Source organism: Crocuta crocuta, unplaced genomic scaffold (assembly GCF_008692635.1).
Source record: "Crocuta crocuta isolate KB4526 unplaced genomic scaffold, BGI_CrCroc_1.0 scaffold179, whole genome shotgun sequence".
NCBI lineage: Eukaryota > Metazoa > Chordata > Mammalia > Carnivora > Hyaenidae > Crocuta > Crocuta crocuta.
Genome location: NW_027551568.1, coordinates 6,869,936 through 6,896,430, shown reverse-complemented (window position 1 = coordinate 6,896,430; position 26,495 = coordinate 6,869,936). Strand labels below are relative to the sequence as shown.

The 26,495-nt window shown below is 42.1% G+C and overlaps 1 protein-coding gene across 1 annotated transcript in view; it reads left to right on the top strand.

Moving 5' to 3' along the window:
* The window catches only part of CLNK (cytokine dependent hematopoietic cell linker), a 171,973-nt gene extending 157,405 nt beyond the window's left edge, over positions 1-14,568 (top strand). Inside the window, 5 exon segments of the mRNA XM_077750389.1 lie at positions 1,273-1,350; positions 5,127-5,282; positions 12,643-12,766; positions 12,769-12,784; positions 14,514-14,568. Of these exon segments, the coding sequence (XP_077606515.1) occupies positions 1,273-1,350; positions 5,127-5,282; positions 12,643-12,766; positions 12,769-12,784; positions 14,514-14,568 (429 nt within the window).
* The last annotated feature ends 11,927 nt before the right edge of the window (positions 14,569-26,495 follow it).

Genomic DNA, 26,495 nt, shown 5'->3' with positions numbered 1-26,495 from the left:
GGGGGGGGGGGGGGGGGGAGGGAGGCCGGTCAAGGGTAGGAGGAAAGGAAGATGGAGGAGGAGAGGGAGGGTTTCTGAGCAGCAGGACTGGCTTACCCAAAGGGAATAGCAAAAACGTCTGGCTGACCTGACCCACATCCTCAGACTGGAGGGTGGTAACCAGTGAGGTTGCAGGGTGAGGCTAGAGTTAGCTTATGCCTCTCCCAATGGTGCTCACCCATCCTTGGGGTGCCCATTGTTGTATGTACCAGGAGGACCAGAGACTCTGAGAGAACAAAGACCTAGCTCTTGCCAAGCATATGACAGGTGCTGACTTCCAGAGCCTGCTCTGTCCTGACATGCCTAGGTCACAGGAGTATTGCAGGCACGGATTGGGATAATGAATGAAGAATGACCTTGGAGATGCTGGGCTCCTGCAGGAGATTGTTTGATATTATTATCCTTGGACCCCAGTAAAGGAATTGCAGATCCATAATACAGCTCTCTGACCGCCCTTCCTTCTGTTGTGGTGCATTTTATAATCAAAATAATTCAACGGGTATAATAATGGGTCATGGTACAAGGAGAAAGCCGGACAGACCCAGGTCCACCACTTGCGACTTGAAGCAAGTGCTGTAAAGATGCTCTCATCTGCCCCTTTCCTTCCCTTGCTTTTTTAAGCTTTTTTTTTTTTTTTTTTAGAGGGAGGGGGAGAGAATGAGCGAGGGAGGGGCAGAGAGAGAGGGAGAGAGAATTCCAAGCAGGATCCACACGCCATCGGCACAGAACCCAACACAGGGCTCCATCCTACAAACTGTGAGACCATGACCGGAGCAGAGATCAAGAGTCAGATGCTTAACGGATCGAGTCACCCAGACACCCCTCCCCTGCTGTTTACACAAGGACGAGGCCCACACTGGCTTCACAAACAATATGCATCCCACCTAAATCAGCTTCAGCAGGCGCAGACTCACAGAGCCCTGGTAGACAGAGGAGTTCTTATCCATGTTGAGTGTGGTGCCAAAGGGACTTCCTCAAAACCTGGAGTGAAATTTCTGGTTACTTTCGATGGCAGACAGACTCTGTCTTGCCAATTTCATAATTCCTAAGCTGTAATTACCTTTCCTGTGTCCGTTTCCAGATCCAGGGATGGAATTTTTGTAGTGCATGTTTACTATATATCAAACTGTGATTTGGCATGAGTGGAGCGCAAGTACACTTTAGGTAATTAATTGATTAAAATTAATACTTCCTTTTGACCCTAAACTATTCATCATTTAACCTGCACCACAGGATGTCCAGCAGAATGACTGGTACATTGGAGAATACAGTCGCCACGTGGTGGAAGAGGCATTAAGGAAGGAGAACAAGGTAACACCTGTCAGAGGGTCCATCTCACTGCTGCCGTCACACAGTTTTCTAACACTGCTCTGATGCACCAGCCTGTATCTCTCAGTGCTCAGGAGTCTATCATTAAAAGGGGGACTCGGCTGTGTCACTGATTAGTCATGACTGCCTCTCATTCCAAAATGTCTTTCCATCTAGGTTTTTTTTTTTTTTTTTATTGTGAAGTGAAAACAGTAAAAGCAGCCCTTGAGTTTGGAGATCAAATGTGAAAGCGGGGGTGTACATGGAGGTCACCATGGAAGGTGCTTTCCTTCTGCTTTCTTCCAAGTTCATCTCATTACCAAAGGTCTGCCCAAAGTGCAGGTGAATCTTTAAGTCTCCTGACTTCAAGAAAGGTACAGGGATCATGAATGCTGTGATAGTCAGGATATGATAGGTTAGGCTGTAGTAACTACCCCAAGATCTCAGTTGCTTAGCACAGCAAAATAATTCTTGCTCATGTTCCAAGGCTAGATAGGTTGGTGGGTAGACCTAGGCTGCTGGAGACCACATCTCTGTGTGTGCTCACGCCAATCACACGCTGGCTCTTACCACATCCTCTAAAAAGGAACCTCATCTCTGCTGACGTTCCCTTGGCCAAAACAACTCACACGACCAGGTCTACCTTCCAAGGTGGTGGGGAAGGGCAAACTTACCGTTTGACCAAAAGGAGAGGGGCACTGAAATACTTATGATCAGATCAAATGACCACTACAAGTATCATCACAAATAGCAAATAGCTATCAAGCAACTATTCAACTATGGGCAGAGAGCCCTACTTGATTGTGAGAAATAGCTCAGAAGTGACAGAAAGGGCCTCAAGAGTGATGCCACATCGAAACTTCGCCTCTGCTAACCAGTGCAATGTTTACTATTGAATGAGGAAATACAAAAATGAACAAGCTCGTTAATTAGTAAATGGGTCAATGAATGAAAGGTCTCCAATGCATTTTAATAAAATGTAACTCTCAGAATTAATATTGTAAAATTAAACAAGATAAAATATGTGTGTTTCAAGGGTAAATAGAATAATGCCCCCTGAGAAGACGCCTACATCCTAATCCCCAGAACCTGTGGATACATCAGCTTACATGGGAAAAGGAATTTGCAAAAGTGATTAAATTAGGAATCTTGAGATGGGGACACTATCTTGTAGTATCTGTGTGGATTCAATGTAATCACAAGAAACCTATAAGATGTGGCAGGAATGTCAATGTCAGACATGGAAGCCATACGTCAAGGACCCCTGGCGGCCTCTGGAAGCCGGAAAAAGGCAAGGAAATGGATTCTTCCTGAGAACCTCCAGAAAGAACCCAGCCCTGCAATGACTAGATTTTAGGCAGGTAAAACCCATGTCAGAACTCAACCTCCAGAAACATAGGAGAATAAATAGGTGTTTTAGTCCGCAAAGGTCATGGTAACTTGTTACAGCAGCAGTAGGAAATTAAACCGTTGCTGACATAGTATCCTGAACATATCAGAAATAATCAGAACTCTCTCATCTTCTAGAGGAGGAAATGGAGGCTAAACCAAGGTCTTGGTCTAAAGGAAAAAGTGGCAGAGCCTGTATTCAAGATCAGTGCTCTTTTCACAAAATCACAACTGCCTCTAGGAGCCATTTATAGTTCTTTACATTCCAATGGGGAGCCACAGGTGGCTAAGTGATACCTTGGCTACAGGGTCCTCCCTTCCCTCTCCCCAGGGAGTCCCACCATGGCTGACCCCTGCCAGGTAGATGGGGGTGGGTGGGGCAGGCTGCCAGTTCCCACCTTTCCTCCTCTTCTTGGCTAATTGTTACCCAATGAGCCACTGCGCTCTCTGAGCCTGTCTCCCAACAGAACAATTAGTCTTAGAAACCTGCTTCCAGGAGCCGCTCCACGGATGGTGCTAGAAGTGCGACATATACATCACATCATGTCCTTCCAGCAACATCCGGGGACTCCAAGGCTCCATTTGCTCCCCTTCTGTGTGTCTCTTTCTGCCTCCTCCCACAAAAGTACTGAGAAAACAGAACCTCAGTTGGATGACTTCATATTTTCCTATTCTGTTGGTCTCTGTTTTTGTCAAAACATGTTTCCAATTAATGAAAGATAATTTCATTTAAGATGCAGGATTGCCCAGATTCATTGTGACAAACTCACTGCAGAGGTTAAGATGATAAATCCAAAAATCGGTGACGTGTCTTGGCCTCCTCAGTCCTGGGCAGTGTTCTGTGCTTGAATCTTAAGGCTTCAATTACAGCTGAATGTTTGAGGCAGAACAAGTTCCAGAAAGTTCCTCAATCCCACTTTATGTCCTCAGAGGCTGGTACATTTAAAGAGCAAAAATTTGGGCTTGAGTTTTAGGTTATCTACTAATTGGCCATGATGCATTAGTGGATTCACTTAAGCAATTAGACCCTACTACCTTTACCTATAAAATAGGAAGAGAATGACTTCTCAAATTTGAGTTTACATTCAGATGGTGTAAACATCACATGAAATGATATGTGTAAAATGCTTAGCATCTTGAGAGCAAGTCTCAATAAACCCTAGCTACCAGCATTGTCAGATCACTACAGTGTTTTTAGTATGATTTATAAATTTAATACACTAATAGTATTATTACATAATTTTCCAAGCATTATTATGAAAATCTATACTATAAATATTGTTTATCTATAATATAGTTATTGATATAAGACAGTCTGTATAGATAATTATATGTATAAATTATTATATAGATCTATCTCTATAAAAAATGGGAAGTACTGCACACATCTAACTAGATCTATCCTCATAGATCATTTATAATCATCTACATAAGAATCTATGTACAGATTTTTCGTATTTTTCATCTTATAAAAGACATGATGTAACCACAAAACCAAGCCTTGTAGGTGTGTTTCTGATTGGGAGAATTGCTCCATTTCCTAGCCGTTTATGCCCAGACATTCATCCTGAGCTATTCCCTAAGATATATCTGGTCCTCACATTCTGCCTATTCACAGCCCTCAGGCCATTTCACATTAATTGACCTTTTATTAGAAATGCTCCATCCCCTCCCTTGGCTTCTGTCACATGGAAGCTTCTGGGTTTCCTCCTATCTCTCAGACATCTTCTTACTTCCTTTTGTCTCCTATTCCCCTGTAACTGCCTTGCCCTCACCTGAGGCCATGTTATCCCCTCCCTCACATATCTACTATCTATGACTGAAGCCCCACCTCTCTTTGGGGGACCCTTGCTCTATGCTAAAAGCCTCTCCTGCTAAAGCCTGCAGTGGCTTCCACTGTCTCTATAATAACACCTGAGCATCAGGCAGAACAGGAAAGATGCGAACATGAGCAGGGGAAGGAAGCCCCTCCAGGAGGGGAGGTGGAGGGCTACTCCCTGCAGATGAGGTGGCCTGGGAGAACGCTGAGAGCCCAAAAGCAAGACAGTGCTTCTGAGAAACACTGGCTCGGCTGGAGCCAAGATGCGGAAAACAGCATCCCCGAGAGAGGCTGGCGCACTTGCCCATGAGCATCGTGCTCAGGTTGTAGGCACGGCACGGAGGACAGTCAGGAATGGTGGGAGGTTTGGAAGAAGGGGATGATCTGACCGATATACTTTTCAGAAAACAACAAGATCCCTTGAATGTACTGACATTCAATAAAAACTCATGGAATTAAACTGAACCAAAGATCTGGTTTGCCAAAAAGAAAGCCATTTGGGAACCTCAAACACACAAGTGTCACTATTGCTGGCCTGCCTGACAAGAGACCATTCTTCCTTCTGCTCCAGGACGGCACTTTCTTGGTCCGAGACTGTTCCACGAAGTCCAGGGCAGAACCCTATGTTTTGGTGGTGTTTTATGGGAACAAAGTCTACAATGTGAAAATCCGTTTCCTGGAGAAGAATCAGCAGTTTGCACTGGGGACAGGACTCAGGGGAAATGAGGTGGGTATAACCTGACAGGGTCCCTTTTCCAGACCAATGACAGCAAGGGGATACGTTGGGGGGTGCTGGCCAAATCATCAATCACATCCCCATGACTGCTGGGATAGGAGAAAAGAGCGCCGCCCTAGAGGTGGATACTGTAATTCCCTCCCAGTCCCTTCTACAAGCATCCTGCCCACCTTACGCTTCAGCCCTCGGGGACCCAGCCAACCCTGACCATTCCATGCACCCTCACCAACGCTCTGCCCATTAAGGAAAACTCACTCTGCAGGACACATCTAAGTTCTGCCCCCCAGGGGCCCCCTCTGAAGCCTGTGTCAGTGTTAATGTCACATTCCTTCCCCACCCCAGGGCCAAATTCCCAATGCAGACATCCTGACAACATCCGTTGGCATTAGGTATCCTTAGGTTTGTGTCTCCAAATTGAATGTGAGCTCAATCACAGCATTCAGTGCCTTGTTAGTTTGCCCAACCCAGTATGCATCTGCTGATAGGCGGCTAGGTGACAGAATCAATCAATGAAGGCATTCATGATAACTGTATACAAAGAGGAGAAAGAAGACTGATTTGGGCTGAATGTGTTTCTGGTAGGCCTGGTCTATCTGCATCGTCTCACATTAACCCATAACTTCTCCCTGACATAACAATTGCTCCGACCTTCCATATAGGGAAACTGAGGCTCAGACAGTTCTGTAAATGGCTAGAGACAAACAAATAGTAAGTGAGAGGGCAAGGAGAAGCTACTATTTCAACTGTTCTTGGAAGGAAGGCAAGAAGGGGGGGATGGTAGGGAAGGGTAAGGTTCAAGTTCAGAGTCACCATCGACTAAGTCTGTGAGCTCAGGCCAGTGACTTAACTTCTCTGAGCTTTAGTTTCTTCAAATGTAATGTTCTTTTCTTGTCTAGACTCCTCTAATTCAGTGATTCTCATTTGGCATCTCCAGACCTCAGTCTTATCTGTTAGTGTGTATTATAGGCTGAATTTTGTCTCCCACCTCACCTTCCAAATTCACATATTGAAGCCCTAACAGCTAGATAGATTAATACATAAATCTGCTAAATGCAGCCACAGTAAGAGAGCATTACAGCAAAGCTAGAGAGAAGTCACCAATTTTCCCTTTTGTGATGAGGATTAGTGACTTACCGAACACAGAACACTCCGAGCCAGCCTGGGGCTTAGCAAGCCCATGGTTTAAGTGTTAGTTATTATATTTTTCCCTGTTTTTCCTGAGTCACTGTAATACCTGGGGTACAGCCCCCCTTAACCAGATGCCTATGGTTAGTGAACATCCCAGCTCAGTTTCCCTCTGTTCTCTATCTCCTTCCAGTTCATAGAATTGCTCATATTATTTTAAAAAGCCATATTTGACTTTTAAATGCTCGGGACACACAGAACGTGGAAGTCATGTGCCCTGACCCACGGGGCCCCTACCAGATGCTGTGTCCTTTTCTCTCTCAGCTGGCCCTCAAAAACGTCTGGGAAGGACGTGTTCCTGAGCCCCTTCTACCAGCGAGGGAGGAAACAGACCTAAAGAAGTCACCCCTTTTCCCCCAGCATGGCACACTTTGGTCTGCTCGTAAAAGAGCAAACGGTGACCCAGGGCTGGCATCTGAATACCGTTTAATCAGATTGTCAGCCGTTCGCTGCCTCCACAGGGAAGCAGTTACCATCTGTGACCGTCCAGATCAGACCATCAGCTTCCAGGTGAGCTGTTCCAGCTATGGTCATCAAGGCCCCCTTAAGGATCCAAATGCCTATTTTAAGAAAACCCTTTTTGGATTATTCCGGAGTTTTCTCCTCCCATGCATTTCCCCCAAGCAAAAGTCTCCTTTTTCCTGTATTTATGTAACACTTACATATGTTTGCTGGGCACAGGAACCATCCTATGCAGTTAACAGTTACGAATTAAGTGGCTTGATTTTGTCCTCATAGCAACCCTGGGACTTAGCTGCCACCAATATTTCCATTTAACAGACGGTGACACGAAGACAGAAATGTTAAGTAACCGCCCCCGTCCCCATCACAGCAGGTGCACGGCAAGGCTGGGGTTCTTTTTTCATCCTTCAAAACTACTCATATGGTCTCGGATAACATCGTGACCAGATGCAAACAATCCCCTCCCCCACTCCCTTGAAAACAGACCAGAACGTGGGTGGAGGAATCGTTAACACTTTTCGGGAAGCTTCCTGTGTGCCAGGCACTGGGTGAGAAATGACGCTTTACACTGTTTCTTCCTGCCCGTGCTCCCAAGGAGCGGGCACTGGTAAGAGGCTGGGACGGTCTAGCGTGCTCTCAGCTCCCTCCTGCCCCCCACGATGCGTGGGCACCCCGCCTTGCTGGGGGAGACTCTCCCAGCTTTACAAAAGGGAGAAATAATTGGATACAGTAAGGCTCTGCTGAGTACAAGCCAGCCACTAGCTACTTCATCTGGAGCTTGAATACAGAAAGATGGTCTTAGTCTGACACTGCAAGAGAAAGAAATGAGATACAGGAATGTCAGGGACAATTGTGGTTTTGCATGGCTTTGGGGCTGTCTTGCAAACTTTAGAATTTAACCACATATCCAATGCAGCAATGCCTATCTCCAGGGAGTTATTACATGTAAGATGAGGTCATGTAAATAGAGCCGAACTCATAAAGGCAGGTGTTCCATGAGTTTGCATCGTGAATGATTCCAGAAAGCCCCTGCATCAGGCTTGTGCACCCGGGCAGAGGTGAGGTGCAGCTCTTCCCAGGACATGGAGGGGGGCCGCAGGGGACGCCTGGACAAGGCCCCAGAAGGCGAGCAAACCCACACACGTCTGCCAGGAATAAGCCTGGGAAGGTCCATTTTACTGCAGATTAGGTATTTGTGTCATCCAGTTAGCCACGTGGCTAGAAACTCATGTCTCAGTTCAGATTTCAGAAGGACCCATTGCCTTTATTCTCTGGGGCCTGTAACAAAGTACTGCAAACTTGGTGGCTTAAAACAACAGAAATGTGGAGCACCTGGGTGGCTCAGTCGGTTCAGCGTTCGACTTCGGCTCAGGGCATGACCTCGCGGTTCGTGGGTTCCAGCCCCACATCGGGCTCTGTGCTGACAGCTCAGAGCCTGGAACCTGTTTCAGATTCTCTCTCTCTCAAATATAAATATTAAAAAAAAATTGAAAAACAGAAATGTATTCTCCTGTGGTTCTGATGGCCAGACATCTGAAATCAAAGCATCAGCAGGGCTTCTGGACTTGGAGGGAAGGGATTCTTCTTTGCCCCTGTCACCTTCTGGCCGCTGTGGGCAATCCTTGGCTCCTTGGCTTACGGACCACATGGCTCTAATCTCTGCTTCCATGGTAATGCTGCCTCTTCCTTTTCTCTGAACGAATCTCCATTCTGGGGACACAGAGTCTATGCCGGCCGGGGAGACCCTGCTAATCTGTGCCCATCTCTGCATGGGGTGAGGCTGGAAATATTTAGCAGCTGGTAGAATCCCAGCCCTGGCCAGAAGAGGCACCTGCCGTTAATAACCTGAGGAACTTCATCTGCTGCCAGACGTGAACCCTGCATCTAAGTTTAGAAATCATGTTTGTCAACATTTCTGTGAAAGCTCATAGAAGGGAGCAATTTCAATCATCAGGCCATTTCTTGTCCTGCAAATGGTTATGATTAAGTTACTGANTTTTGAGAGAGTACTAGAATGTGCATGGGTGGGGGGCGGGGCAGAGAGAGGGAGAGAGAATCCCAAGCAGGCTCTGCACTGTTAGCACTGAACCAGCGGGGCTCAAACTCACAAACCATGAGATCATGACCTGAACCCAAATCAGGAGTCGGAGGATGCTTCACTGACTGAGCCCCCCAGGCTCCCCTACTTGATAAACTTTAAAAACTAGTAGACAGAGACATCCAATGAACCATGAGCTTGCAGCTTCTCATTTCTCCCATCTGCTTCTCTTTTCTTCTTTCACTCCGATGCATGTGCCCAAATAGATTTACTTACCTTTCTGGCAGTGAATCACTGCCTACAGCTGGTATAGAGGCCAAACATCAAGGATTTAAACAAACTTTTAAAATTTTATTTAATGTTTATTTATTTGAGAGGAGAGAGAGAGAGAGAGTATGAGCTGGGGAGGGGCAGAGAGAGAGGAAGACACAGGATCTGACGCAGGCTCCAGGCTCTCAGTGGTCAGCACAGAGCCTGATGTGGGGCTTGAGCTCACAAACCGCGGTCACGACCTGAGCTGAAGTCAGACGCTTAACTGACAGAGCCACCTGGGTGCCCCCCCTTTTTTAAATTTTTTAATTTATTTATATGAGAGAGAGACACACACAGAAAGAGAGAGCGCATGAGCAGGAGAGGAGCACAGGGAGAGGGAGACACAGAATCCAAAGCAGGTTCCAGGCTCTGAGCTGTCAGCACAGAGCCTGATTAGTAAACCAATTTTTTAAGATTTAATATTACGAGGACATTTCCTCTTCTCCTGGAGAAAATGTATTTAATGTAAAAATAAGACCTTAATTATAATATGTTTTACAAGTCTCTTTAATGTATCAGTTGTGGGCCTATCATGAAGAGGGAATAATAAGAAATGATGCCTTGCTTCCTACCACTTATTAAAATTATAATTTCATATAAAATGGCATCCATGCAGTAGGTTATTGAAACAATTAATCCTGAGCTCATTATTTCAAGACCATCCTAAAGATAACTGGATTGAGAATATTCTGGAAGCAAGTACTTTCCCTCTGAAGATGAACATCAGGGAAGAGGCTTTCCTTTGTGTCATGTGGGTTAACCAATTTTACAGAGGAGTTCCACGTGAGAAGTTTCTTTTCATTACTTTTAGTTCTGTCAAATGTGAAAAAAGAGAAAATTCTGTTCTTAGTTTATAACTGGAAATGAAAGACCATTAAAAAAAAAAAGCCTTCCTGAAGGTGTAGAAAGCATACAGTGATAGTCTTATCAACCTCTCCAGTGATTTCATTGCTTTGTTCATGTCCTCGGCAAACCTAGAAAGGATGAGGTCATAGTAATGACTGACATTTATTGAGCACTCACTGTATACCAAGTTCTCTTCTAAATGCTGTATGTGCGTCAACTCAATTAATCCTCACAATGGCCCTCAGAGGTAGGTCCTGATGTTACCATCACTGTTCGTAGAAAGAGAAACTGAAACAGAGAGTGTAAGAAACTTGCCTGAGGTCACGCAGTTAGTGAGTGGGAGAGCCTAGTTCGGAACTCAGGCACTTGGTCCCCACATGCCCTTCACCTATGACCTTGTAACACGACACTTGCTTTCCCCATGTGACCACCAGCAAATTAGCAGCAGGTATGAACTGGTACCTATTGTATACCTATTGTCCATTAGGGGTGGACAGATGCATTATCTCACTGAAACTAGATCCAGCAACAGGCACAGAGGGGCAGGTCACTTACAGAATTAGTCAGGGCTGTTGTTAGTGTGAAAAGACAGAACCCAAAGTCAGATGAGCTTGGGTGGGAACAACGGGGACCCCTGTGAATTCCGTCATTGGGACGGGCAGGAAAAGAGTGGATCCAGGGACTGATCCATGTCAGGAAATTCATCATTCCCTGCCTTTTTCCCCAAGTCTTTTCCCCAGGGTGATGCCTCTTTACTCTTCACACCTTCCTCAAGTGGCGAGAAGGATGGGACCGCCATGGCGGTTACAGGTCTCTAGCATTTCAACTCAGAGCTCCCCTGAGGAAAAACTCCCTTGAGTTCCCTCCCAGCAGCAACAAGCAGCCCCAAGGGGAGGTCCCTCTTGAGTTGCAAGTTGACTATGTTCAGAGCACATTGTCCCTAAATGAAATTATCTACTTGTACAGGAAGCTATTTTCCATCTGTCCCCGCTAAATGTAATCCCCGTGAGGACAGGCACCACGACCATCCCATCCCCTGCTGGATGTCCTGAAGGCCTGCAAACATTTCTGTGGGGGAGGGGGTGCACTGGGCAGAGGGGGGACTGTGTAGGACACTAGAGCAGCATCAAAGTCATCCCCACCGTGGGTCCCTCCCTTCGGGCTGCATTGTCTCTATCCTGGTCTGTTGGAATCCAGGGTCACAGGCCAGAGGCAAGCCGCAGAAGAGAAAGATCAGACTCATGTCCAAGAAAACCAGGTTCCATTCCTGGTCCTGGCCCCCTTACTCTTTGACCTTCAAGCAGGTCAGGCCACGTCTCTGACCTACAGTTCCCTTAGCTCTTCTGTTGAGGCCATTCTACCTGCCCTGCCCACCTCATAGGGTTGCGGCCGAGGAGGATTGAGGGTGTGCATCGTCTTAAGGCGTGCCAGGCAGGCTGGGCAAGCTCTCCCTACTTGTCCTCCAGCATCCCCTTGGAGAACACACCCAAACTCAGCTCAGCGAATTCACTGGCTGTGCCCTCATGTCATCAACACCTGTCTTCGTTCATGCTTCTTCCTCTGCTTTTAGGATCCTTAAACCCTCTTGTCCCCTTATCTAAAATCACCCAGAAGATATAGCCCATTTCAAGCCTGCATCTTCAGCAAAGCACATCCTGATTCCCTAAGCTTGAAATAATCCTTGGCCACCTGGGTGGCTGAGTCAGTTAAGCGTCAGACTCTTGATCTCCACTCAGGTCATGATCTCATGGTTCATGAGTTGGAGCCCACACTGGGCTCTGCATTGAGAGCTCCAAGCCTGCCTCAGATCTTCTGTCACCCTCTCTCTGCCTCTCCTCCCACTCGTGCTTGCTCGCTCGCTCTCTCTTTCTCTCTCTCTCTCCCTAATAAGTAAATAAACTTTAAAATAAATAAATAAATAAATAATCTCACTGTCCATTTGGTCACAATAGCAGTTTATCTGTGCATCTCCAGAAACATAAAAATGTAAAGATCTGCTATCACCTCGGTGTTTCACAAGAAGCCCTCGGAAGGAAGTGACATTGGCTAACAGCTACCGGCACCTGGTGGCTGGCTCTGCTCCTTTTGATTACCCCAGGAGTCCTTGGAACAGAGGGGTTTCTGGGATGGAAGCTCACTGAGGCCTTCCCACCAGTTTACTAAGTGAAGGTGGAGCCCTGACCCCACTCACTTTTGGTCTCCCCAAGAGCCCCGCTCTCCTTTATTAGTTTATCGTTTTTATCACTCATCCATTGAGAGCTGGCTGTCCACATTCTTTAAAAAGAATCACTTTCTGACACACCTTTACAATTACAGATATAGATATAGATGATAGAGATATAGATATAGATGATATAGATCTATCTATCTATCTATCTATCTAGAGAGAGATTGAGAGAGATTGGGAGTTAACTTCTTTCCCGAGTAAAATGAAGCATCTTATTCTGTGCTTTAACCCACGGACACAAAAGGTACTTACATTTTCATTAACTTTCTTTTGCATTCCAGAAGTTTAATTCGGTGGAAGACATGATCGAACACTACAAGTATTTCCCCATCATGCTAATTGATGGGAAAGATAAAACTGGAAGCCACAGGACACAATGCTACCTGACTCGGCCGCTCCCCCTCAGCTGATCTTCTCACCTTGGTACCCTAGGCTCTGTGCTTTCTCCAGTTCAGGGGATCCAATATCTCTACCCATTTTTCATTTATTTCAAAAGATGATGTTCCATAGCTTCGAGGGATCACTTCCTTGACTTCGGAGAAAAAGAAAACCATTTTATCATGGAAATTGGAAAATCAATCTCGGTTTTGAAGGTTCAAGCCACAGATGAAATATTTCTAAGAAGCAAAACATAAAACCCGGCTTTTAGAAACGTATCATCGAAAGAAAAAACTGTAAACGTGATCACCGTGCTTATGTCACAGATGAGAAATAAAAGCAACAAGAAGCTATGCTTAAACGTTTGCAGCTCGCACAGGACAGAGCTATGTGAGACTCCTGAGTCTATGTTCTTTATAGGACCTGGCCCTGCCTTTATTTCAGAAGGGGTAGGAGTTGTAGATTTATGTTTTTGAGATTCCTTATGCTAAAGATATTGGTGAATGTAAGCTCTATTGTATTTGTGATCCTGGAAATTCAATCATAGGAACAAGTGTAGTAGAAAAGGAGTCTGCTTGTGAATATCACCTGGAAGAAATCAGAAATACTCTTACTCTGGTGGGAAACGGCCCAGGCTCCAGGACTCTGTGTGGAGTGGCTTTAAGACAAATGGAATTAGCAGAAATCGTAGTCAGGGAGTACACTGAAGTCTGAGTGAAAGTTCAAAAAACAGTTTTTTAATTTCCATGGTGGACTTCCCTTCAAAGGAAGAGAACCGTCTTCATATAAGTGTGACCTTGAAGGAACATTGCACACCTCCCGATATTATCATCTCCGAAGGCTAAGAGGACCTTATTTTATTCCTATTTTACGATACAGACAAGGAAAAAGAGGCTCAAAAAGGTTGCTGATCTCACTCAATAGAGAAAAAGAGCTCACTTTTTTTTAACATAATTTATTGTCAAATTGGTTTCCATACAACACCCAGTGCTCATTCCAACAAATGCCCTCCTCAATGCCCATCACCCACTTTCCCCTCTCCCCCACCCCCAATCAGCCCTCAGTTTGTTTTCAGTATTTAAGAGAGCTCACATTTTAATCCATTTTGCCTGGTTCCATCCAAGCACACTTTACCATGTACATTCCCTGTAGAATTATACAATCAAGTTGAAAAGCTAAATTAAAGACAAAGAAATAATTTGAAAATACAGATTCACCTACATGAAAATGTATACATAACTGAACCCTTTAGTGGAGTAAGTTAAAAGAGAGAGAGCGAGCTCTGGCTGAAATGAATGTACATAATGACTTCAAATGTTACCAAAGCCTGTATGTGAAATTTATGGAGTATTTATGCAGTAGTCGCTTTAACGCAGAAGCAAAGTCAAATAGAATTAGAAGGGAAGAGATACCAATGGAAACAATACAAAACTATGCTCAGGATCATCTCATCTGAAATAGCAGCCAAGGAGTACTCTTAAAGGGGCTCTGGGCACCTACGTACAAACCAACAGCTGCATAGGCTCTTTGCTTTCACAGGGTCAGTAGGAAGTGATGCCTCTGAGTCAGGTTGGGAGCATTTGATGAAGAAGGTCCTTGTCAGTTAGGGCTCTTGATATCCAACTGAGCCTGCTTTTGAGAGCACCCGCACAGGACAGCATGTGAACCAAGAGGCAAGAGTCTGAACCGGGGCTTGGCCACTTAAGGATCAGACAGCTCAGAACTGAAGGTAGTATGTTGCAGTTTGCTCTCAGCTGGACTTTGGCAAACCCAGGCTGGCGTGGAAACAGGCTGTGCAGAGCGCCACAGCTCGTGTGCAGGAAGAATAAGACCCTCCTTCTACAAAGCTATTGGGAGATGGCGGAGAAGTCCGATATGCCTGTTCACCGGGGCCACGCCGTTCAACACTGTGCGTGCAAGAATTGTCTGAGTCTCTTCAAGTGCTGTGGTAGTTAAAATAGATGAGCCTCAGGTGATGGCTGGTATTTTACAAGACTTCTGTCTTTCAGAATGTTTTATTCATAAATGCTCAAAATGATGGTAAGAGGAAAAGGAAGTAGAAATTAACCATCTTAAAATCCCACGATGCTTATACATGTAGAAATCTCTGTAAGGAAAATTTCAAAATATTGACAGGTTGCTTTTTAGATGTTTAGGGCTTGAGGGACCATGTTAGTTGGGTCTTCTAGAACTCAGATGCCAAGACAGGAGTTAGATGTGCAAACATTTGTTGGAGGTAATGCCTGAGAAAGATAAAAGGGAGAAGGAACAGGATGAGGCAGGGAAAGCCTTTAGGCTGTGATGTGGTCTCATCCTATGAGAAGGGAGAGGGAAGGGGTCCTGGCCAGTCCACCTTTATGATCCTGAACAAGTACTGCCCATAGAGGAGACAGTCCCATGAGGGGCAGAAATAGTTAGGTCTCAGTACAGCACCGTGTAAGTCACTGCCAGAGGCTGTCCAGGAAAAACACAACCTTCAGATACTATGGGAGATCCAGAAGGTGCTGCAGCAGGAGGCTGTCAGATAACTCACTGATTAGCAAGTTCTTTCAAGAGCGAGCCAAGTGGCCTTCCACCAGACCTGCCATAGCAACTCTGGTTCTCAGTGTTGACTGTGAGAAGGACGTACTGCTTGTAATAGATTACTGAACAATAAGGATATATAAACCTTAATTGTATTTTGTTCTTAGAACAGTTTTGTAAAGAAGGCAGGACAGGTATTCTTAACCCATCATATAATTGAGGACACTGATCTCATTGGCCCAAATCTTACGGTGACAGAGTTATGGCTGAACCAACATTTTCATACACAATGCTAATCAGTGTCTAGCTGTTTAGTGGATCTGTAAATCAAAGTTAAATGAGAGGTTGGGCTGGCCCAAATTCCAAAGAGGGTTAATCCCTCTTCAACTAGTATTTTATTTTCAATTGAAAAGTGTCACTCGATTCCTAGCCTCAATAGGGGAGGGAAATGTTAGCTTTGTCTGATTATAGCATCTATGCATTCAAGACACTTCTTTGACTAAATAACTGCCATTGTGGATCAATTTATATCTTGCTCATCTTTAAAAATACCTCGCTGTAAGCACTTGTTTGAGTAGTGCATATGCATTCATTGCTAAGCACTCTTGAGAACGTTGCAATTCTAGTGGTGAATGAAAGGGAAGACATCAAAGAGTAAGTACCCAATAAATAAGATAATCTACTTCAGTGCATTTCCATTTTAACACTTATCAGAGTGCTTGTCACTGAGGCCAACATTAGTTATGTTGATGAGGCTTATTCGAATGGTTTTTAAAAGTTTTGAACCAGAATGTTTTAAATTTTTCCAAATTTATTCAATGGAAAATTCCCCCATGTGGGGATATGCGTGTGGGAGAAGATGTGGGTGTGTGGCTTGTGGGTGTGTTTGAGCAACTATATCACAGCTGAAATCAGTTAAGTTTTCAATCAAATTTTGCCCCCTTGTCAAATTTAGCCCATTGCCATGTATGTACACATAAGCACATTTTCATAAGATGGTCTGTATCATATATGATTAGCATTACATTTGCGTATCCATTTTTGTATCCTAATATTTGTCCTAGCTAAGCACATTTACTATCTTTGAACAGTCACGATTTATAGCTGTGCTAAAATAAATGAAAGCAAACGTGTAATTAAATGTCATAGTATGTCTGTAACTGAGTATTAAAGAAAGAAGTCAAAATATAGTTTAATTTTGTTCGTTGCATGCCATGCCCTACTAGCCTTGAGGTCATAGTTAGGATAAACCTATGACAAAATTTCTAAAACAATTTTTGACTTATGAGGACACTGAGACATATGAGGCATCAGGCCACACTAAATCTGGGGAATAAAGATGGAAAAGACCTAGTCCCTGTGACTGAAGGCTAAGAATTTGGCAAGCAAGATACACATGTAATTAAAATCATGCAACACAGAATAACAGATCTGCTAATTCTCTCCCTTGTGCCACCATTGCATTGGTAGACACACTGCATTGGACGTGTGGGGTGGGTGCTTGAAGACCTGCCCAGGGGAGACATTCAAGCAAGAGTTGAAGGATAGCCCTAGAACCCAAGCTTTAGAGGTACAAATACTTGGTCTGTTTCTGAGTGCTCCTATCCTTAGGGCTCTATTCTAGGCCATTCTTTTTTTTTTTTTTAATGTTTATTTATTTTTGAGAGAGAGACACACACACAGAGTGAAAGTGGGGGAGGGGCAGAGAGACGGAGAGAGAATCTGAAGCAGGCTCCAGACTCTGAGTTGTCAGCACAGAGCCCAGTGTGGGGTTGGAACTCACAAGTGATGAGGTCATGACCTGAACCGACGTTGGACACTTAACCCACTGAGCGTCCAGGTGCTTCTATTCTAGGTCATTCGTGGCAACAGACAAACAATTACTATCTTGCAAATGGGTACAAGAACACAACAGAATTGGCATCCGGGAGAAAGGACAGATGATTTATTAAACAGGCTCACCATATAGAAAAAAAAATACAATCGTGTCCCCTACTTCAAATCATACACAAAAATTAATTCTCCATGGATCAAATAGCTGAAAGTGAAACAGAAAACTTTAAATCGAGTATTGGTTTTCTTCTAATAATTTTTTATGATTTGAGGATAGAAAAGAGTTCCTAAACCACATGGAAACATGAGATATAAAGGAAAAGATTTATAGATTCATTACACCAAAGCTTAAAATGTTTGCAAAAAGTCAGACAACGTCAAAAGGCATTTAAACAACTCTGTTGAAGTATGAGCAAATAATATAAACACACAATCCACACACAAAAAGAAAACTCTTCAGCTTGGAAGATGCCTGGCTCTGCTGTCCTAACTGGACAGTGATGGAATTGATACAGGGTGTCAAGAAATGCCATCATGGAATTGAGCTATCTTTAAGGACAAACGATGTGAAGCTTAATGGAGCAGAGCCAGTGGTGGAATCCTGGCTCCTCTGGTCCCCAGTCGCACAGCTGGGCAGTGACCCACGTGAGGGAGACCTTAGCCAGAATGCTTAAAGAGAGGCCAGAGGCTTAAAGAGGGGGCAGCCTCCCATGAGAATGGCAAGTGGGCTTCCTGTCTGCACAGAGACAGAAGCAAAATGGGCAAATGAAGCCAGACCACTCCTCTGTGCTCACAGAGAGTCTTGCTGAAGTCAAGGGCAGTTACGCAGGAGCCTCACTTCATGGTGGTCTGACAGCTGCTTCCTCAACAGGAGCTGGAGAAACATTAGTTAAAATAACAATTACAGGGACTCCTGGGTGGCTCAGTCAGTTGAACAACAGGCTTTTGATTTTGGCTCAGGTCATGATCTCGCTGTTCATGGGATCGAGGCCTACATCAGGCTCTGTGCTGACAGCATGGGGCCTGCTGGGGATTCTCTCTCTCTCTCTCTCTCAAAATTAATAAATAAATTAAAAAATAAATATAAGCAATTATACAGCACTCTCCATCCATCAGATTGGTCAAAATTAAAGACTTTGGATAATATAAAAAGCTGGTGAGGATCTAAAAAAGTAAAGTTTCTCAACTACCTGTTGGAATACGAATCAGTATAGTGCCATAGAAAGCAAGTTAAAAAGAGTAAAATATAAAATGTATGACCCACTGCAATAAGAATTTCAATTAAAACGTGGCTAAATATGAACTTAAACTTTCTCTCTGGAAACTGCATTATAACAACAATAGAAGAATTGAAAAGTCGAGAACATATGATAAACGGAATGGCAGAAACTGGCAGAAGAAGAGAGACATCAACAAAATTGGGGGTGAGGGGAACTAAAAGGATAAATAGTAACTGAGTTAACAAAATAGAAAAAGCTAAAATGTAAGCCTGCTAGGAGGAAATTCCACAAAAAAAAAATAAGATGGTTCCCATTACAAAAATCTGGAAAGGTTTAGAACTTGGAGTCAGTGGTTACCCTTAAATGCTGGTAAAGGGTCTGGGGTGCAAAGGGGATTCACTGATGGCCATCAAGAGAATCCATTATAACCAACACTCCTCCCCTGGGAAATCAGCAGCTTCCTCAGTCAGACTATCTCATCCTGGTGGCCATCCAGAGAATACACCTCTAGAAAATTTGAGAATTAGGCATAGAAGATCTGCTGAAAATGGGAAGTGTGTGCTGTCCTGAAACACAGGGTTTAAGTTAAAGTTTCATTCCCAACGTTTAGAGCTACAACCTCTTTTTTTTTTTTTTAATAGTTTATTGTCAAATTAGTTTCCACATAACACTCAGTGCTCATCCCCACAAGTGTCCTCCTCCATGCCCATCCTTTTAAGCCCTAGGTTCCCAGGAAGAGCAGATAGAATCACAGCCCTAGACGGAAAGAGCAGAGTAATTCACTACAAATACTAGCAGGTGCTCTTCCCCAATAAAGAGGAGATCCCCACCCCACCGTGCTACAGTAGGGCCCCACCTATGCACAGACAAGTTCCAACTAGCATTTTGCGCCTTGCTCTTCTTAAATACAGTCAAGACCTTGGAGAAGACCTTCTAATGTGAAAGACATTAAACCAAACCTACAAACCAGAAAAAGGCAGGGATGGGGGGGAGACAGAAGGGAAAAATATACTGTGGGAGGCTGAAGAAAACTACAAAGAGAATAGTGAATATGACCAGAGAGATAAAACACTGAATCTATGACACATGAATAGAATGCTATTGAGATAAATACTCAAAAGCCAAAACTGAGAACGCTAAATGGAAAAAAAAATTAGCAAAACCACAATGATAGTTGGAAATTTTAACACGCATCTCTCAGAAACTGATTAAGTGATCAAAAATTAATAAAGCTACAAAAATCTTAGGAACACCATCAACCAATTAGATCTAATTGCCATTTATAGACAAGTTCACAAACAAATATGGAATACACATTTTTTGTAGTCTACAAAGAACATTCACCAAGAAGGACCATCTCTGGGACCTAAAACAAGTCTAAATAAATTTCAAAGGACTAGAAAAATATGTTATATTCTCTGAGCCAACTCTCCACAAAGACTTAAATTAGAAATAAATAAGAATAAAGATGTCTAGAAAAACTCCAAATATATGGAAATTGAGCAACACATTTCCAAATTACCCATGGTCAAAGAAAAAAAAAAACAACAAAAAATATCTAAAAATATTTCAAAATGAATGATAATGAAACACAGCATATCAAAATTTGAAGGATATAGCTATCTTTTAAATATAATGATTTCATAAAAGCATTTATACCTTAAAAGCTTATATTAGAAAACAAATGTCCATAATCAAGCTGTAAAGAAAGCATAAATTAAATCCAAAGCAGGTAGAAAGGAGGAAATAATAAAATAAGATCAAAAGGAAACAAACAAACAATAAAGAAAACCAACAAAGCCAAATTTTGGGCTTTTTTTTTAAAGATTAAGAAAATTGGTGGGGCGAGTGGATAGCTCAGTTGGTTAAGCTTCCAACTCTTGAGTTTGGCTAAGGTCATGATTTCACAATTCATAGGATCAAGCCCTGCATTGGGCTCTGTAATGACAGAGTGGAGCCTGCTTGGGATTCTCTCTCTTCCTCTCTCTTTCTGCACCCCTTGGTTGTCTTGTGTGTGGATGCTTGTTCTCTCTCTCTCACTCACTCTCTCTCTCAAATAATAAATAAACTTTTCTAAAAATATTTTAAAAAAGAAAATTAGAAAACAGCTCACTGAAGTAATAAAAAACACAAGTAAATAATCAAAGTAACACAAATTACTAACAAGGAATAAAAGAAAAGAAAACACAATAGATCCTACAGACAGCAAAAGGATATGAAAGGAATATCAGAACTTTATAGTCCAGTGAAGTTGAAAAATACAACTCCACTGATACAAGACTAATGTAAGAAGACAGGAAATCTGAATAGCATTTAATCTTTAAAAGAATTAGAAACTTTCTCACAAAAAGGCTCTAGATCATGACAATCCCTCAAAATGTTTAAAAAGTAATAATACCAAACTTACAGACCTTCTCAGAAGGTAGAGAAAAGAGGGAAAACTCCCCAGCTCTTTGCATAAATCTGTCATAAACCCAATCTTAAATAAATAAATAAGCCAATAAACCCAACACAGACAATATATAGAAATAAATTTACAGATTAATATGCCTCACAAGCATTGATACAACAATCCTTAACAAAATATTTTTTTAATGTTTTATTTATTATTGAGAGAGAGATAGAGACAGCGTGAGCAGGGGGCGGTCAGAGAGAGAGGGAGTCACAGATTCCAAAGACAGTCTCCAGGCTCTGAGCTAGCTGTCAGCACAGAGCCCGACACGGGGCTCGAACCCACGAACTGTGAGATCATGCCCTGAGCCAAAGCCGGACGCTTAACTGACGGAGCCACCCAGGTGCCCCAACAAAATATTGACAGATCAGTGGGGAGAAAAGATGCTGACCTAAATAACTTTGGAAAAGAGTGGAGACTGTAAGACTAAAGACAAAAGAACTCTACATAACTTTGTACTCCCGCTGGTAAAGTCATTTCTTGTGTAGCTACATGTATACATGTATGCTGGGATTGAACAAATTACTAAATGGATACTAGGTGGTAGGGGTCAAGCACCTCACTTTTGTTTTTGTTTGTTTGTTTGGTTGGTTGGTTTTTTTAATATAATTTATTGTCAAATTGGTTTCCATGCAACACCCAGGGCTCATCCAACAAGTGCCCTCCTCAATGCCTGTTACCCCAAGCATCTCACTTTTGAAGGGGAGATGCCAGATAAGCAGGGGGATAAGATCAGAATGAACCACATGACATTGCATTATAGTTGGAGGCATCACTATGAATTCATGTTCTGCTTAATATAGATACATATGGATAAACATAGAAATAATTACAGATATATGTGTATAAGCCCAAGTATACTATATACACAAACATTCCAAGCTCTGTCCATTTAGAGAAATGACACTGTCCTCTGTCAATGACTCTGTCCTCAAGGAACTAGAAGTAATGATGCTCCAGTGGCCATTAACACACCCAATGACCAGAACTTGATTTCTAACACCAACATCCAATAAACAGAACTGGGGCTCTCTGGAGAAATGGCTGAATCCAGGGCTGGAACAGAGAACATCTATAATGAACCTGGAGCATCTCGTAATGCCAGAAAGGAAGGAAGTATTCAAAAACCACTGCACAATGATGGAGGTGAAGTCAAATGACACAGAAGCCAACAAAATAAACAACATGGTACTGGATTATAAACAAATCCATACAATAAATATTCATGAGTCCTCATTGATATAAATAAATGATAGATGATAGAAAAAATTCATATTCCAAATAATTCATGTAGATACTATACCCTCAGGAAGGAGGACCATAACTCTCGACTCCCTAAGTAAGAGCAGTGTATAGTGACTTTCTCCCAAAGACTACTGTACAAAAAGAAGGGGAAAATGAGTAATCTTACAGTGGAGAAACCTGGCAAGCATTACCTCAGCCAGATGCTCAAGCTTATCAATAATAACTACTGCTCATAGTATGTGCCCTTGATATGATGTGATGAGAATTGCACTTGACCTCAGTGGTCTTCCTCTCAAAATCCTATAACCACAATCTACTCATGAGAAAAACATCTGACAAACCCAAAGTGAGGAACATTCCATGAAATACCTGTCTAGTGTCCAAAATTGTCAAGGTCATCAAAAACGAGGAACGTGTTAGAAACTGTTCCATCTCAAGAAGCCCAAGTAGGTATTTCAAATAAATGCAATAAGGAAACCTAGATGGGATCTGGGGACAGAAAAATTACAATAAAAACTAGAGAAACCCAAATGGAGTATGTATGGACTTTAGTTAATAATAGGGTAGCAATATTGCCTCATTAATTATAACAGATATTTGTGTAAGATGTAAAACTTACTAAGGTAAGTTCTTAGCAACAGGAGAAATTTAGAAAATTTAGAAAATATCTGGAGACAAATGAAAGCAAAACACAACATACAAACACTAGTGGAATGGGAGGCGCCTGGGTAGCTCAGTCAGTTAAGCATCCAACTCACGATTTCAGCTCAGGTCATGATCTCACAGTTCATGGGATACAGCCCAGCACTGGGCTCTGTATAGATCGCATGGAGCCTACTTGGGATTCTCTCTCCATCTCTCAAGATAAATAAACAAACTTCAAGAAAAGAACTAATAGGAGGAGGCAGAAATAGTACTAAGAGGAAAGTCTATAGCAACAGTTACATTTAAGAAGGAGCAAGATCTCAAACCAACAATCTTACAACAATCTTATACCTCAAGGAACTGGAAAGAGAGCAAACAAAACCAAAAGTTAGCAGAAGACACTATCAAAAGACCTAGAAGATAAGCCACACACTGGAAAAAAATATTTGCAAAAGGCATGTTTGATAAAGAACTGTTGTCCAAAATATACAAAGAATTCTTAAAATTCAGTAATAAGAGAGTAAAAAACCCAACTAAAAAATGGGCCAAAGACCCTAACAGACACCTCACCAAATAAGATACATAGATGGCAACTAAATGAAAAGATGCTTCATATTATACGTCATCAGGGAAATGCAAATAAAAACAACAATGATGTACCACTACACACCTAAGAGAATGGCCAAAGTCGGGACAACACCAAATGTTGGTGAGGATTCAGAGCAACAGAAACTCTGCATATGTTACTGGTGGGGATGCAAACACAGTCCAGCCACTTTGGAAGACAGTTTTGCAGATCTCTACTCTTTACCACGTAATCCAGCAATGACACTTCTTAGTATTTACCCAAAGAAGTGGAAAACTTATACCTGCATAAAAACCTGCTCACAATGTTCATAGCAACTTCATTCATAACTACAAAACTCGGAAGCATCCGAGATGCCTCTTAGTAGGTAAAGTAATAAATGAACTGTGGTCCATACAGACAGTGGAATATTATATTCGGTGCTAAAAAGAAACGAGCTGCCAAGCCATGAGAGTACATGGATGAACCTTAAAGGCGTCATACAAAGAAGGAAGCCAATCTGAAAAGGCTACCTACTGTATGATTCAAACTATATGACATTCTGGAAAAGGAAAAACTATTGTGACCATAAAAAGATCAGTGGTCAAGGGGTAGGGAGAAGAGAAAGATGAATAGGCCAACCACAGAGGACTTCTAGGGCAGTGAAAATATTCTGTATGCCATTACAATAACGGATACATGTCATTATACAATTTTCCAAGCCCATAGGCTGTATAACACCACAAGTGAACCCTGAGATATACTATGGACTTTGGGTGATTATGCTGTGTCAATGTACATTTATCAATGGTAAAAACTGTATCTTCCTAAGAACAACGGAGGCTCTGGTGTAGGTGCTGGCATTATGTGGGAAATCTCTGTACCTAACTCTCAATTTTATTGTAAAATTAAAATTGCTCTTAAAAATTAAAGTCTTTCCTAAAAATATCGAAAAAAGTTAAAAGAAAGGAAATAATAAAGATTAGAAGAAAGAGAAAACAGAGAACAGAAAAACAAAAGAAAAAAATAGCAATGAGAAACTTGACAAACTCTTGGCAAACAAACAAAGGAAGGGAAGTTCCAAATAACTAAAATTAGAAATGAAAGAGGGGTTATTACAATTAATGCCACAGAATAAAAGGGATTATAAGAGACGCCAAAGAACAATTGCACATCAACAAATTGAATAATAACTTAGAAGAAATGAATAAGTTCCTAGAAGCCTACAACCTACCCAAACCGAACTATAAAGGCAAAATTTGAACAGAGCTAGAGCTAGTAAGGCAATTAAAGCAGTTATCAAAAACCACTCAAATATTATATGAGTTCACTTACATGTGGAATTTAAGAAACAAAACAGATGAACACAGGAGAAGGGAAGCAAAAATAAGATAGAAACAGAGAGGGAGACAAACCATAAGAGACTCTTCAATGCAGAGAACAAAGTGAGGTTGCTGGCTGGGTGTTGGGTGGGGGGATGGGCTAAATAGGAGAATGGCTTTAAGGAGGGCACTTGTTGGGATGAGCACTGGGTATTTTATGTAAGTGATGCATCACTAAATTCTATTCCAGAAATCATCATTACACTATATGTTAATAAACATATGTTCATATGTTAATGAACTTGGAATAAGAAATTAATTAAAAATTAATTAATTAAAATAAAATAAATTTTAAAAATTAAAAAAATGAATTTCAAGCCACTCCCCCCCAAAAAAGTGAGTCATGATTGTGATGGAATCGCTAAATACTAGTGGTTGATACATATTTAACTTATTCAAGTTCACTTGTGTTTGGTAGGTATTATTATCTTCTTTTTTATGTATGATAATTAGAAAAATTAAGTAAAATCCCCAAGTTCACTGAGCTACAAATTGAATTGACCATTTAATTCAGACATAATTGATTCAGGAACTGAAGCTCCTACTTCTGTACAACAATGTCATGTGGAAAACCAGAGACTCCAGCTTGTCAGAAGCAGACACCTAAGGCTGCTGTTGTAGGGTCTTCTCAGGAACTCTGAGGTGACTGGATCTACTGAAGTATCTTCAACAATTTTCCTATTACTATACGTGTGGTTGTGCTACCAACACTCTTGTTCTTCGAGCTGTCGTATATATCCTTAAAATAAAGTTTTATGAACACAATAAAAAAAAAAAACACTCAACAAAGAAAAGCCAAGGACCAGATGTCTTCACTGTAGAAATTCGCCAAACATTTAAAGACTAACTAACCCTAATCTTTCTCAAACTCTTCCAAAAAACTGAAAACCTGGGCACATTTCCAAACTCCTTTCTGAGGTCCGAATTACTCTTAAATCAAAGACAGACAAAGGCACAAAAATAAAAGAAAACTAAAGACCAGTATGCATGATGAATACTGATGCAAAAATCCTAAACAAAATACTAACAAACTTCACGAAACAGCACATTAAGAGGACTGCATACCATAAGGAAGTGGGATTTCTACTTGGAATGCAAGGACTGTTCAACATACGGAAATCAGTAAATGTAACACACCACATTGACACAACAAAAGGCAAAGCCCACATGATTGCCTCAACAGATGCAGAAAAAGCTCTTGATGAAATTCAACACTCTTTCATAATAAACTAATTTTTTAAAAAGCACAACAAACTGGAAATAGGAAGAAACTGCCTTAACATTTGACAAGCCTACAGCAGACATCACACTCAACTGTAAGAGACTGAAAGCTTTTCCTCTAAGATGAGAAACAAGGCAAGGATACCCACTCTGGCCACTACTGTTCGACAGAGTACTGGAAGTCCTAGACCGAACATCATCCAATCTAGAAAGAGAGAAGTATAGGGGCGCCTGGGTGGCTCGGTCAGTTAAGCTCCGACTTCGGCTCAGGTCATGATCTCACAGTTCATGAGTTTGAGCCCCGCATCGGGCTCTGTGCTGACAGCTCAGAGCCTGGAGCCTGCTTCAGATTCTGTGTCTCCCTCTCTCTCTGACCCTCCCCTGCTCACACTGTCTCTCTCTCTCTCTCAGAAATAAATAAAATATTAAAAAAAAAAGAGAGAGAAGTATATTATCTCTGCTCTCTGATAACATGACCCAATTTGTAAAAAACCCTAAAGATTTCACATGCAAGAAAAAAACCTGTTAAAACTAATTTAGCAAAAACATAAGAGTACAAAATCAACATGCAAAAGTCAGTTATATTTCTCTACACTCACAATGAAACATTTGAAAAGGAAATTCAAAAACAATCCCATTCATGAATGTAGCAAAGAGAATAAAATACTTA